We start from the raw sequence: 15,591 nt of genomic DNA on the forward strand, positions 1-15,591 counted from the left end.
AGATTCTCTGGAAGAGGTGCATGTAATTCAGGCCAGAAGAGTACCTGCAAAAAGGGGAGAAAAGACTTCCCAGCAGGAGACACCTCCTACAAGGCACTGTGCATTAAGGCTGTGGTGGCAGTGGGTGTCTTGGAACATTTGCATAGAAGATGAGAAGCAGCTAGAGTTGAGCCTGTAGAGACAGACAGGAGCACCTCACAGAGTACATTGTATATGGTATGAAGGAGCCATTGCCTGGGCCAGCCACCACCTCTTCTATGCCTCCATCTTGCTTTGTCTAAGCTTACCTTTGCATTTTCCACACTGTTATAGTTGCTGATTTGCTATACTAGGAAATCAGTTTAAGGGCAGTGACTGCCCCTTAGTTGTATCCATATGCAAAAGTACAGTAGCCTGTCAGTCAATAGTTGTTGAATGAATCAATGAGGAAAGAACCAATGCTTCTGAGTTACCTTAGTTTTACACCCTTGGAAATCCTTTTCTCACTGTGTCTGTTGCTGCTATGTTATTATGTCACTATTTATAACACTTAAACAATAGATTATAATCTGTATACAGTAATACACACATATATTACATGCACAATTCAACCAATCTTAATGTATCTATATTTATACCTGTGCAACCACACCAGATCAAAATATGAAACATTTCCATTTGTTCTAGAAAGTTCCCTAGAGCCTTTTTCCTATCAATAGTCCATTTCCCTGACTTCTATTATCATAATTTTTACCTGTTTTTGGATTTTATGTAAATAAACAGAGTCATAAATTTGACTCTCAAAATATCCCCCATCGGATTCGTGTAAGACTTTTATTTTGGTGATATTTCTCCACAACCATCGCACTACAACTTACCTTAATCCACTCAATTAACACCTACATATTTGGCTTTAGAGATGTATATCAATATCTTCTGCGGTCTGGGTATAATTGTTATCATATTAGCAGCTTAGATGTAATTGCCAGTATTCATGATATGTTAAAAAAAATTATTAAATGTCTACCAAATTTGCTACAGCTTAGCTACTTCATAAGAATCTAAAATTCGATTCCCTGCTGTACTCTTAAATTTCAAATATAAACATATATACCTCTTCCCTTGATAAAGTCTCACTTCTGATCTGTATCTTTTCTTGACACTTTCCTTCTCTTTACACTTTTGGTTGACTGGGGTCTATATGTTGCAATGTCTGCCTTGATAGATACTCGAGGGTATAAAAGTAAACATCACTGGCCTGGCCCGGTGGCTCAGGCCTGTAATCCCAGCACTTTGGGAGGCCGAGGAGGGAGGATCACGAGGTCAGGAGATCGAGACCATCCTGGCTAACACGGTGAAACCCTGTCTCTACTAAAAATACAAAAAATTACCCAGGCATGGTGGCGGGCGCCTGTAGTCCCAGCTACTCGGGAGGCTGAGGCAGGAGAATGGCAGGAACCCGGGAGGCGGAGCTTGCAGTGAGCCGAGATCGAGCCCCTGCACTCCAGCCTGGGAGACAGAGTGAGACTCCGTCTCAAAAAAAAAGTAAACATCATTGTAGCAGCGTCACGTCAGCATTTCGAGAGGACGCCCTCGCAGGATGTAAAGGAGCAGTAATAGGATGTAGCATCAGGAGGTATCACAGCCATACATCAGTGCAGCTAAACTGGCCAAGAAGAAAGGGGAAGGGGCCGAGCGGGAGGCACTTTGCCCACTGTGACCCTTGAACACTTATTTCCTACCCATTTTACACAACCCCTTCCCTTCTCCACCTTCTCCTCTCCAGATGTCTCTCCTATGCCTGTCCTCCCCCTCCCTCTCCCTCCCTATGTACACAACACCAACATGTAGGGTTAAAGGGACGATGGGCAGTGAGGAAGGTAGAAAAAATGTGACAGACAGAAGAAAGGCCTGTGCTAGGGGTTGAGGGCAAATGGCATACTGGAAACGTAAGCCTAACCCACCCAGCAGGAGGGGTATTGCCCCATGATAAAAGGTATGGTGGACTCTGTAGCCTGAATGACTTGGTCAACAGAGTCATGCTCTTTTCTGGCGAAATGATTTTGAACGTCTTGCTTGGTCTTTGTGCCTCAGTTTCCTCATCTGTTAAAAAAGTATTAGTACCCACTACATTGTTCCATTTCTTAAATGAATTGATGCCTATGAAGAGATTAGAATGCCTACCACATAAGAAGCACTTTTTAAATGTTTGCTATATAAGATGAAGGCTTAAGAAATGGAAGTCATTTCCTAGAAATATTCACTAAGAAACTTATTTAGAATGTTCTTACTTTTTGAATAATAAATCTGAATATTTATTCTGGAAATGCTAAAGGGAATGACACTAACATATTTATTTTTTGACTACCTGAGTTTTAGGGCTGCTCTGATGTTTGACATTGAAGTCACACTGAAGAAGAGAGGAAGCAGGGATGAACCATACTAAGAGCATGCATTCATGTTACTGTTTTCAGGTATCCCAGCCTCATTCCCTTGATGCCAAGTCTATGGGTAGAATTTCCGGATTTTGGGCTTCTTGGGATGAGAGGTTTCCAGGATTGAGGCAATAGTAGATAAATTAAAGAAATACTGCATTGAGTCAGATCAAGTCCACCTTTATGAGGAAACTGTGGAAAGAAGGAAGCAGAGATAGGGATGGAGATTTCGAGACAGGAAGAGGACTTACCTTTTGGTCGATGATGATGGGATGTGCTGTCCACTTCCGACTTGTCACCGCCTCTGCTCTGACCCCAGTGCTTCACCCTTAGGGGCCTTGGGCGGCCTCACCTTCCCAAACACACTATCCTTTCTATTTCTCCTGCTCCAATAATTTCCTGCAATATTTATGCGTTTCAGATCTAATCATCCCTCTTCTCTGCATTAAAAGCTTCCTTGTCTCTGTATGCCTCATGAGAATGGACAGAGCCTCTCACCCCTATGCTGTAGCCTGGCCTCCACTTACCTCTCTAACTCACCTCTCAACTGGCTGTGCCAGGTACTATCCTTCAGCCTTGCCAAATATTTCTGTTTATTTCTTGAACATGTCATGAAGACACCACACACCTCCCTTCTGCCCACCTGCTTTGCCTGATCTCTTCCTACTCATTCTCTGGTGTCTGCCAAGCACCACGTCTTCAGAAGCACAGTGCAAACCCTCAAGCTTCGGATGCCTGCTTCATACTGCCATGCATTTTCTAGTGTAGTCTCCGTAATTCTGGTTCCCAGTATATAATCTTTGTAAGCTCCACAGGGTAGGGTCTAGGTCTGACTCATGGCTGTTGTATGTCGAGTGCTCAACAAAGACTTCCAGGGTTGATAGAATTCTATGGTAGTCCCTCTACTTATTTGCAGTTTTGCCCTCTGCAGTTTCAGTTAACCACAGCCAACTGCAGTCTCAAATATTAAATGGAAATGTCTAGAAATTTCCATTTAATACTTGTATTCTATTTCTAGAAATTCGTTAATTTTAAATTGCATGCTGTTCCATGCACAGAGTAACATGATGAAGTCTCACGCCATCCAGCTTCACTTCTTTCTGGGCATGAATCATCCCTTTGTCCATTGCATAAACACTACATGCTTCCTGCTCGTTAATCATCCACATCGTGTACTCCTGACACCCAGTCATCGACATTGTCGCGGCTCAGTGATCCTGGGCCATCTGAAGCGGATGATCCTCTCTTGACTGCAGTGTTAGGTCAATAGTAGCCTGCTCTGTAGCAATGCCTACGTCATTCCCCTCACATCAGGCATCAGTAGGCATTTGATCATCTCACATTATCACAAGAAGAAGAGTGAGTATAGTATAGTAAGATATTGTGAGAGAGAAAGACAATGAGAGAGAGAACATTCACCTAACTTTCATTATAGTATTTTGCTATAGTTTTCCTGTTTCATCATTGTTGCTGTTAATCTCGTACTGTGCCTAATTTATAAACTAAACTTTATCATAGGAATGTATGTATAGAAAAAAACAGTGTATATAGGGCTCCGTATTATCTGTGGTTTCAGGTGTCCGCTGGGGATCTTGGAAAGTGTCCCCTGTAGATTGGGAGGATACCGTATAATGTCTACTTGTTTAGCACCTGGTTCATGGGTAAACATGGCATATTTACTGTGAAGGGGTTCTACTAGTCATTGATACCTGCAAGAGTGTACCAAAGGCAGTGATGTCTTCAGGGCAAATCACATAATAAATATAAAGATAGCATTAGGTTAATACAATATCAGGGGTGTGTGAAATACTTAGATAGTGATGGTTGGAAGTGTACTTGTTGAGTACCTAGCTTGTACGGAAGAACCCTGGGCACTAGGCATTATTGTTTCCATTTCTTATCACAGGAATTTGAACCTCAAACAGGTGACCTGACATTTAGGGAGTGACAGATACAGGATTCATATCCAAGGAAGTTTACTGATGTAGAAGTAACGAGAGATGACCCACTAGAGGAGCCTTGGTCAGGAAAAGGATGTCCCAGACTTCTAGGATTTCATTAGCCTCACTCACTGTGGCCAGAATTTACCTGTGTCTGTTGCTTTACTCTGGTAAGTCCTTCCAGTTATTTATAGGAGTGTTAAATATGCACAGAGAGAGAGAGAGAGGAGGAAGAGAAAAGGAGGAGGGGAGAAGCCAGCAGTTAGTGGGGGATGGAGAAGAGAGGGATGGTGGGGGATGGAGGGGAGGAAGAGAAGGTAAGAGGAGTGGCCAAAAGAGGCTAAGAGAGATTCTGATGGGAAACAACAAGTCGTGGATCATGAATCAGAGACATGGATCAGAGCACAGACCATACTCACAGAGCATCCTGGCACTGATTTCCAGAGCCCCACTATTCAAAAAGCAATGGACAGAAAGCCTGATACTATCCTGCAAGGGTAGTGGAATTGTAACACAGGAGAGGAACCAAAGAGTTCAAGGACTCAGCTTTTATAAGCTACACATATGCCCATTTGAGAGAGAGACAGCCCTTTCCTCTGACAGCCCAAACTGTGCAGATAGGAGAAAATATTTATGGAGAATAATATCCTAACAATGAGGGCTATTGAAACTTACCCAAAAGACTGGAAACTTCAGTTTGGGGAAATAATTTAATGACATTTGTGAATTTGGATATTTCAGTGTACATTTCTTTTTCTGGAACACTTTAAAATATTGTTAAATTTTGGGAACCTCTCTAGTGACTATATTGTATACATGTCACTCAAAGAAAATTAGCAACAAGGGAATTCAAATTCATTTAGAAGAAGAAAGTCAAACTAGTACCCAGATCTCCCTATGATCCGTTTTAATGGAGCCTTCATGGGGAATACTGAAAAACAATATAAACTCAGTCTGCTTGTACCTACATGCTTGAATGAAGAAGGGGCTGTACTCCACTTCAATTCTCTCTTCTTCTCCTGTCATGTATGGTAAGTTATGTTTACCTAAGTGTTCAATAATCCTGCCTTTAATAAAATATTCCTCAAGACATTATATGTCATGCACCAGAAAATGTTTTAGAATTAGAGCCTAATTCTCTGGCTCTCCATTTGTTGATCTCTGAATGTTCACTAATGTTTTGGACCTCTTAGGAAATAGGGAAAGTAGAAGGCTTGAGACTCAAATAATGAATTACCTACCTAGGAAGAGCCTTCCATATGATACTAGTTAAGAAAAATGCAAAGCGTTGCATTATAAATGCTGGATTGACTGGTACAGGAAGAAAATGAATATAGGGTTTAGAGAAGGTCAGGACTAATTTAAGCAATAAAAAAATCAAGAAGAATTTGTAGATTAAATGGGCTTGAAGTACGTTTGAAGAATGCACAGAATTTGAATAAGTGACTTAATGTGATTAAATTGTAAATAAGAGCATGATTCAACTAAAGAGGCATATTTTGTTTAAAAAATCCATGTATATCAATGGGAAAAGTATGAAAGAGAGGCTGAGGCTCCTTTTTTAATTGCCTCACAATTCCTTTCATCCTTTTCAGGAAAATTAAGAATATCTTTTAAGTCATCAAAAAACCTTCAGGTATTGTCTTCTAAATGGCAAATTTATAGAGATCTGTTCAAACATTTCAGCCTGGTGTCCCAGCTGTCTTATTTAGGCCATCAGTAATCTCTAAACTTGCTTCATCATCAATAAAAGTTTTTTTATCTGCCTATTCCTGGTAACTGGTTGCAGTATACTATTTATTCCCTCAAACTGACTAAAGAACAAGGCAGAGAATACTTAATTATTAATGTGCTCATATCCATCCATATCGTACACGTGCACATAAACCTAGGTAGAGTCAAACAGACATAAAACAACACTGTCTGTTTCTTATTCACCATTAAGACATGCAAACTTTTGTTCAAGGTCAAACATTAGTCAGGTGAAATGACATCCGAAAATGGGAAAGTACTCCTAGATAGTTGTAACACATATGCTGGAAAGATTTCAAAGTGATAGTTCATATTCAAGTGAAAAACCTTACAAATGCTTTACACATGTCCTCCTTTAGATACCCAGTTTAACTGGTCCTCACTAGAATTTAAAACATTTCATTTTGATTAGGGGAAAAAATCACCAAAGGAAGTGGGTGGCAAATGCCCTTAAGGAGCAATTAGAACATCCCATATAGCCTGAGTGTGTGTGTGTGTGTGTGTGTATCTTCATATATCCGTATCAATGCACTTGCATATATTTGCTATTATATTAATCTATATTGCATTACAGAGAGTAATTTTCAGTCTTTTGAAACAGTATTTAAAATAGCATTTCTTTTCTATATCACTACTCTATGAAAGTATTTGAATAATCAGGGATATTTTCTAGCCCTTATATGACAAATTCACTTTTAATCACTAAAGCAGTGCTCAACTGGGTTAGCCCTCACTGCCCTCTGACATGGAGAGGGCAGGTCCTATTAACCCCTACTTCTTTCCAATTGTGCAAGTCTGTATTGTAAATTTCTTCTTCTTTACCCCACAATTGCCCACATCTAACTTGAATGTCCATTTGTTCTGGTTGGAGAAATGTGAGACTATGTGAAGCTGAAGTGAACACATGGCCCTGTGGAATCCTGAATCCGAGAGCTAGTGGTTTCATAGGCAGGCCAAAATCAAGAACAACCTCCATAGTCACTAGACTGAGATGAGGGACTTGATCAGAGAGTGAAGGGTCTGTTCAGTCATTCAAGGTAGGCTTGATCCTGGTCCTGAGGCACCAGGGGTTGACCAGAGGCTGATTCTATAGCAAGAGTTGAGTGTATTTATGCCTTATTTTTTGACAACTCAGATATTTTCTCCTCTATAGCCTTCAGTCTCAATTATTAGACCAGAGTTATGTTCCCAGGAGAGGTCTTGACTCCATTCACCTAGAAACAGTCAATATTTGTGATAGAGGATATTATAAATTTAGCTCTCAGCTATTGTGTGTGAGACACTTGTGGCTCAAGGTCTCTGAATGTGTGTAATTTACTTCATCAAAGGCTAATATTTATAAGCCCCAACCTATTCACCGGGCAGAGGCAATGATGCCCCATCACAGAGCTTAAATTTGCATTACAAAAAACTGCTGTGTGTAATTTATATCTTCATTTAGAATTTTTGTCATGACCTACTGTTAATACATACTTCACCTAAATTGATGATTTTTGCAAACTTTAGTTTTAATTTCTTCATTTAATAAAGTATGACAATGCAGGAACTATTAGATTAGGAATTATCTGTCAGCAGACTGGCATTATGAAAACTACAGGATGTACATTGTCCAAATAGGGTTTTAAATGAAAACATGAAGTAATATCTCACCTGGGGCCTTTTTGGAGCTGTGTCTCATGAATCCCATTTTAAAAGGTATTTACTAAGCAATTTCTAATTTTTGAATGCTTATCTCTCATCAGAATCATTGCAGTTTCATTTTTTTTTGGATGGGAAATCATGTAACCTTATTTGAAAAAGTCTGGTGTATAATAATGCTAACATTTAAAAGAAAAAAAATCATGTGTTCATATCAGAAATAGTGTGAATAATGAGCAGCTGTATGGTGTATAAAAGAGATAAAGGGGTTTCTTGATTATTCAAAAATGAGTTTGAAATATTATGCATTCGTATTTGGGAAGAACAATAGTTCATTGTAATAATTCTGAAAAATAAAATAATTGTGCTTTATTTGTTTGAAAATTTTCTGGAAATGAAAAATAATACCCTCTTTCAAATGCATGGATTTAGTTTTGTACTTAATGACCATATTCTGCAAAATAGATAAATTGCTAACAATATATTTAATTTAACCTTGGTCGTTTCTTGCTACTGTCATCGGCTCTAATACCATATTTAAAATATAAGATTCAGCCGGGCATGGTGGCTCATGCCTGTAATCCCAGCACTTTGAGAAGCCAAGGTGGGTGGATCACCTGAGGTCAAGAGTTCGAGACCAGCTGGACTAACATGGTGAAGCTCCATGTCTACTAAAACTACAAAAATTAACTGGGCATGGTGGTAGCCACCTGTAATCCCAGCTACTTGGGAGGCTGAAACAGGAGAATGGCTTGAAACAGGGAGGCAGAGGGTTGCAGTGAGCCAAGATCGTGCCATTGCACTCCAGCCTGAGTGACAGAGTGAAACTCCATCTCAAAAAAGAAAAGAAAGGAAATATATATGTATATATATAATATGTATATGTATATATATAATATATATTATGTATATGTGTATATATAATATATATACATATATTATATATATGTGCATATATGCGTTTGTGTGTGTATATCTATATGATTCAAGGAGTCCTGAAATAATTGACAACCCAACATTGAGTTGAGTTTCTCAGGGATGGATATAGATGAGGAAGTTTTAATCAACTTCAAGTTACCATTTTAAAAAAATTTTATGAAGGAAGTTAATAGAGCCAAAATTGTTTTCCTCAGTACTAATGCCTGCATTAGAAATTAATTTTTGTTGTATAGTGATGAAATGTATAATTAGGTTTAAACATAGGATGAGGATGTGGTTTCAAAGACAAAAAGATAAAATGGCTTCTTAATCTGGGGAAATTATATGTAGATACAGTTTATACATAGGAAGCACATTCTAAGTAGTTTAACAAATCTGTGAATACATTTCTTAGTGTATCCTCCTTCAACTCCTCAAAGTGGATTAGATGTTGGCCCTTGTTGTTTTAGAGGTCTACATTTGCAGTCTTACAATTTCTAGCACACCACACTGTACTATCTTGATTGTCTCTATTTCATCTGACGATAAGCACTTTGAGGTCAGGGATTCATGTTTCTCTTGTAGCACAAGGAGTTGCCAAATGTTTATAGAATAAATGAGTCGATGAAAAACGAACACATTTGATAATGAGCCCCTGGAGATGAGATGTTAATTCTCACAGGGTACCTTGGTTAGAGTTCTTATAAGAAATGCCTTAAGTTATTAAAAAAAGTAGGACTCAAATCAATTATATTTTTAATAACTTATTTTCTTTGTCAAGTGCACAGCATGCCCCTCTGAGTGTTATGCTGTTTTTCAGTTTAAAGAGTGGATGGTATCGTTAAACTCAATTGTCTTAAGATGTTTGCTGAGTTTGTACATATGCAGAGGCATGCAATTTGCAGAAAATTAAGACATTCAGACATTTAAGGAAGGTCTATAGGCAACATACTATTTATCTGGCATTGTATTAATAAGAGGGGGTAGGGACATCTACATGGATACAACCTTACCCAAAGAGACATTAGGTAACATTCACATAAACTCACAGTTATTTTATGCACATGTAAAGATTTGTATTGATTTAAAGAAGAGAGAGCTTTACTTCCTGTGTTGGAAACAGATATAGTTGTCTCTTACAGTTTTATTGAAACATTACAAAACATCCAAGAAACTCTTTCAACATACATTATAGATTCCTGGTATATAAAGGCTTTGTTTGAGAATATTTTATTCCTGAAAAGCAGCCAAAATGGTGACTTGTGTGACAGTGACTTTCAAAAATTAATTGTGGAATCAACGAATGAATGAGGAATCAGCATTTCTGATGAAGGCTGCAAATCCACATTCTAATCGTTGGAAAAACCAAGTTAAAGTGTCCATAATCATCATTTGGTATACATAACTAAATCTTTTTTTCCTTGTTAATGTTAATGACAACTTTTCATTGAACACCAACAACAGAAACCAGAAACTTTATGTGCATTATTTCTAACCTTCAGAATAAAGATTAGGAATTATATTTCACATGCGTAGATAAGGAAACTGAGGCTTTAGCAGGTTAAATAATGTGTTTACATTGATACTCTGGTAAGTGGTAGAACCTGGATTTGAAATCAGGCTGTTCTGTGCGAAATCTTTAACTTACTATTTTACATCACACTACTAAAATGTGTTAGAATATTGTTCAGTGAAAATTTAAGTCATGACCCCTTATCATATAGATTTGAATTTCATAATCTCCTAGTTTAATAAAAGCACTGCTCTGTGAGTTTTGTTCAGTAAGGAATACAAAATTATGTTACTGCCATAGAAGGATGGGTGCACTTAACATACTGTTCATGTTTACCTTTCCAATAACCTCAAACCTGAAACATAAATTCTAGACTATGTCAATTTGTCTTTGGAGGAGATCATCATAAAAAAAGCATCAATTTGCAAAAAAAAAAAAAAGTATCACTTTGAATTTGTAAACAACTTAAAATATGACCTTTTTGTTTGCTACCATGGCTATTGCATTCTGAGTATGATATTCACTTTTATAACAATAAACCCTGGCAGGCCATGTATTTCTTTCTGATTCCAATTCAGTCAGACTTACTTCATCCAATTGGGTTGTACAGTTAAATTCATTGCAGTCTGCAGAGGTAGGAGAATCCTAAATTTTAAAGCTATGCAAACCAAAAGCTTTTTATGGATAATTTAAGTTTTACATTCTGCACAGAAAAGCAGAAAGATGTGTTCTGAAATATAATGCAATTTTTTTCATTACTAGGGACAGATCAAAGATCTCTAACTCTAAGAGGTGGCTATTTTAAGCTCCTGCTATCAATTTCCTATTCACACACAGCAACTGGTGGCAACTAAAAATAATCCGCTTTACTACCAGCTAAGAATCTGGTCATATGTGGCTGATGGACAATGTGCACGAAGAAGATTTAGGATCCCTCTATCCGTGGCTTCTCTCCAGCCCACTCATCAGCTTAGTTTGCTGCCATTTGAAAGCTATTGAAAAGCCATTAACAGGCAGGACCGGGAGAGCCGCACTGCAGCACACACCTCCGTGCAGCAGAATGTGGCTGCATGTGAACACCAATTAGAGCTGACTATTCTCGGGATTGTGGTACTCGGGGCTGTGTCAATCAAGGGTGCTACAATAGCACGTGCAGCAGCGGTGCCTCAAGACCCACCGGGGAGAGGCTTATCTTAACTCCAGCTGCCGAATGAGAATGAGTTTGAAGCTTTTTGCAGGATCATGGAACAGAGCCTCCATGCAATAGTGCATCCTGAGGTAAACTGTTACCTGAGTAAGGGCTTTAAGTAATGCATTTCCTGGGAACGACAGTTGTGACAGAAGAGAATGCTGGAACCCGTAGCAAGATTCCTGTCTGAAATGGAAAGATGTCTCACTATCATTTTATCAAGTGCTGTAAGTAAGCTTGATGTTCTGCTCATGTGTTTATTTGTCTTGTTGAAGTATTATTTTGTGCAGATACCAAAATTAAGGCAGGTCTCCTGGTATACCACATTCCCATGAGTGACATAGACTGTTGACTTAGGAGAATATTTTACAGGGTGGATATATTTCCTTTTAATTTCAGATTGGGAAATAATTCCAGTGTGATCCAAATGCTAATAGCACAGAGATCTTAAAAACTTTAGCTTTAAAAAAATGATTCATAAACACAGCAACCAAAAAAAAAAAAAAAAAACCCAGCAACACATGGAAAGAAATTATAAAAGCATATTTTTGCTCATTGGCACATGTTAATAAAGTACATAAAAACTAAGTTTATCATATATGGCTGAGGTCATTTAGCTAGTATTTTAGTCTCAAGTTTTACTGCTTAAGCCTCTATTCAATGCTTTTTGTAGGCGTGATCTTTAGGGTTATCCTTGACTGTAAACTTTTGTCCTTGTATCATTCACCTTGCAGTGCTTAGGGACTCCGGGGACTCTGTACCAAATGCTCTCCACTGATGTTCATGTGGTGAAATCTAGTTTGTCACCAGCTTCTCTGATGGGCTTATCAAAGGTTTCTTTAGTGTCTGAAATTTTGGCAGAATTTTCTGAGCTAGAGAATACCTTCATCTAAACCAACTCTGGATGGTAATAATGAAGAGGAAGACATATTGATCCAAAAATGGCTTGCTGGATATACATTTTTGTCCCCTGCGGCACTTCTGAAAACTTCTGTACATATATATCATGATCTTAAAGTGACAGATGACATCTGTAGAAAATGGTTTTCTTTTAGGCTGAAGGTTTTGCTGCCAAAGGACATCACAATGTTAAACTGAAGTGGCATATTAAGGGAACACGTGTGTTGAAGGAATCTTGAGCTTTGCACTAAAGGACACTGAAAAATGATGATTGAGAAGGTGAAAATATTTACCTTTCTCTTATTTTTGGTAGAGAATGTATATAGGAATTAAAACTATGATTAATGGAAATAAAAATGCCGTACTCTTAAGCATTGCCAAGAATGTCATGCTTTCATGTTGCAGAACAATTTTAATTCCCAAAAGCATTCACTGGTCATCTTGTAAGTTTGTAGATTAGCTCTTTAACTAATAAGAATTAGAGGCATGCAGCATATTTAAGAATATTGGGAATAGTCTTCTGTTTTAATCTGTTACATCTTGGGGTTATTTTCTTGGAGAAATAGACATAGGGCAATACTCTGACTGGTTTTTGTATTGCCTCTCATGTTTTACTGCACTAGCAGAATGTCATTATTTTCCTTTCTGTGCCTCTGCAGAGGGAAAACTGCATCGTTCCTACAAGGAAACTGGGGGCTCATTAGGCACAGTGAGCACACCTGGTGGAGGGCAGCCATGGAGCACGGGCGGAAGCACAAAGGGACAGTGACATGGACATGAGAGATACAGGGAGCAGCTGGTCACCAAACACAATATGAGGCTGCCCCTTCTTGCCTTATGTTCTGTTTTAGTTGAATTATTTGATTGCAGAATTTCAGAAAATTATAGGCATTTCAGAAAACTGATGATGTCAACGGGAGCCTGTGAGATATTTCTCTTAGCATGCTAGTATAAGAGATGAAATCTAAAATCAATGAATTTAAACATTCCTGGTGCATTTCTGAAAGTAATTAGCAACTACTTACTAAAGATCTGAGTGCTTTCTAAGCTTTGAGTGTGACAGTCTATAAAATGGAAAGGAAGCATGAATATTATGAAATGCTTACTTTACTAGAGAAATGGTGCGATGTGTTAAGGAGTTCAGAAATTTTACTGCATTCTGTGCTGAACTAGTGAAGGGTGTTTTATGAAAAGAACACATCTTGAGCTGTATCTTAGAAGGATGAAAAAAATATAGAAGAAGGCCAGGCATGATGGCTCACGCCTGTAATCCCAGTACTTTGGGAGGCCAAAGCGGGTGGATCACCTGAAGTCAGGAGTTTGAAACCAGCCTGGCCAACATAGTGAAATCCTGTCTCTACTAAAAATACAAAATTTTGCTGGGTGTGGTGGTGGGAGCCTGTAATCCCAGCTACTCGGGAGGTTGAGGTAGGAGAATTGCTTGACCCCGGGAGGTGGAGGTTACAGTGATCTAAGATCGTGCCATTGCACTCCAGCCTGGGCGACAAGAGCGAAACTCCACCTGCACCCCCCCCCCAAAAAAAAAGTGCCTTCATGGTATCCTAAGGATTTATTGAGAAGGGTCATAATTCATGGTTTAATGGTTGTTCCTGATGCATACGATTTTCCCAAATTGTCGTCTCCCATATTGGGCTGATCTGCTGGTGAGGTTCCTTGGCCTTTGTCACCCTCCATTCCTTCTTCGCCGGTCCTGCATTTCTGCCATATCTCTGTCTTTCATTCTGAGCCGGATTTTTCACCATAGCATGTTCACTTCCAAGCCAGGCAGCCATGCAGGAACTGGATGAATTCCAGGGCAGGAGCAGGATCTTCTGAAATGTGCAACCTTAGCATCCCATGTGCTCCTAGCGAATCAGAAACCTGCGGGTGGGATGCTGGGTGACCGATAACTAATGCTCGCAAGGAACTTCTGGTCACCTGGGAAAATACTCATCATCTAAGGTGAAAAATATTATACACTTCAAGGTGGAAACTTAATCTAACAGTTGTTATCTCCAGTTTATAATATTACCTGTTACTTTGTAAAAATAAAAATTACTCTATTTTAGAGAAGGGTTAAAAACTAGAGTGTAAAAATTTACTGTGGAAGCAGGATGTAGCAGGAAAGTGTAGGAACACCACAGCAAAATGTGCAGGCGTTTTATGTATCTTGGTAGCTGAGAAGTAGCTTTAGACGGATCTGCAGTGAGAGCCAGTCTCAGAGCCCTGTGCCTGCTGAGAGGTAACACGTGAACGTGACCAGGCCGCAGATGAGGAGCAAGCAGGAATGAGAATTGGAACTCGAGGGAGTAATGGGCTCACAGAACTTTAAGGCCATGTGAGACTTGAAACTATTTTTGTTTTACTCTTAATGAACTGAAGTGGAGGCTTGAGGTTTACCTGTGAAGTTCCCTTCACGTGCCTCTGGGGGTGAAGCATTGAAATAACTACACTTGGCCTATTTCTCTACTGATTCAGCTCTTCTCTAAGCATACAGGTTTGGGGCAGCATTGTTTGCAGCAGGAGCAAGGTTAAAGTTATTTAAAATGAATATTCTCCAGAGCTACTAATTCATTTACAACAACTAAGAATGAATTGTACCAGAAAACCTGTTACTTTATATGTTGTATTAGGGCTCTCTTGAGGGTCAGAACTAGTAAGATAGATGCATATATAAAAGGGAGTTTATTAAGGAGAATTAACTCACACAATCACAAGGTGAGGTCCCACAATAGACTGTCTGCAAGCTGAGGACCAAGGAAGCCAGTCGGAGTCCCAAAATATCAAAAGTAGGAAAGCCAACAGTGCAGCCTTTAGTCTGTGGTCAAAGGTCCAAGAGTCCAAAAGCGGAAGAACTTGGAGTCCAATGGTCAAAGGCAGGAAGCATCCAGCATGACAGAAAGATGTAGGCTGGAAGACTCAGCCAGCCTGGTTCTTCCATGTTCCTCTGCCTGCTTTTATCCCAGCTGCACTGGCAGCTGTTTAGATGCCCACCCAGATTGAAGGATCTGCCTCTCCCAGTCCACTGACTCAAATGTTAATCTCCTTTGGCATCACCCTTGCAGACACACCCAGGAACAATACTTTGCATCCTTCAACCAAGTTAACAACTCAGTATTAATGATCACACATACTGAACATGTTTTATGATACCAAGGTTAAAACCCAGTTTTCTCCTCAAGGCACTCATGCTCATGAACACCACCTCCAGTAAAATGCTTTCCCCGCTTTTCTAGCTATCGCACACACTGTTCAAGAACTTTCACTGCAGTGGTTCTGCAATTCACTGACGCTCCCTCCATCTCCTCACTCTCCCATATCCTGCTC

General features: G+C 39.2%; 1 protein-coding gene across 4 annotated transcripts in view; it reads left to right on the forward strand.

Moving 5' to 3' along the window:
* MYO16 (myosin XVI) overlaps nt 1-15,591 on the forward strand; it is a 702,722-nt gene that overhangs the window by 114,047 nt on the left and 573,084 nt on the right. For 2 of the 4 annotated variants that reach the window (XM_007960876.3, XM_073014489.1), the window contains exon 1: nt 10,970-11,591. The exons of the other annotated variants lie outside the window; for them this stretch is intronic. In XM_007960876.3, the coding sequence (XP_007959067.3) occupies nt 11,564-11,591 (28 nt within the window). In that variant the 5' untranslated portion in view covers nt 10,970-11,563. Of the gene's footprint in view, nt 1-10,969; nt 11,592-15,591 lie in introns of those variants that run through there. 4 annotated transcript variants of the gene reach the window in all.

This window comes from Chlorocebus sabaeus, chromosome 3 (assembly GCF_047675955.1).
Source record: "Chlorocebus sabaeus isolate Y175 chromosome 3, mChlSab1.0.hap1, whole genome shotgun sequence".
NCBI classification, from domain to species: Eukaryota; Metazoa; Chordata; class Mammalia; order Primates; family Cercopithecidae; genus Chlorocebus; species Chlorocebus sabaeus.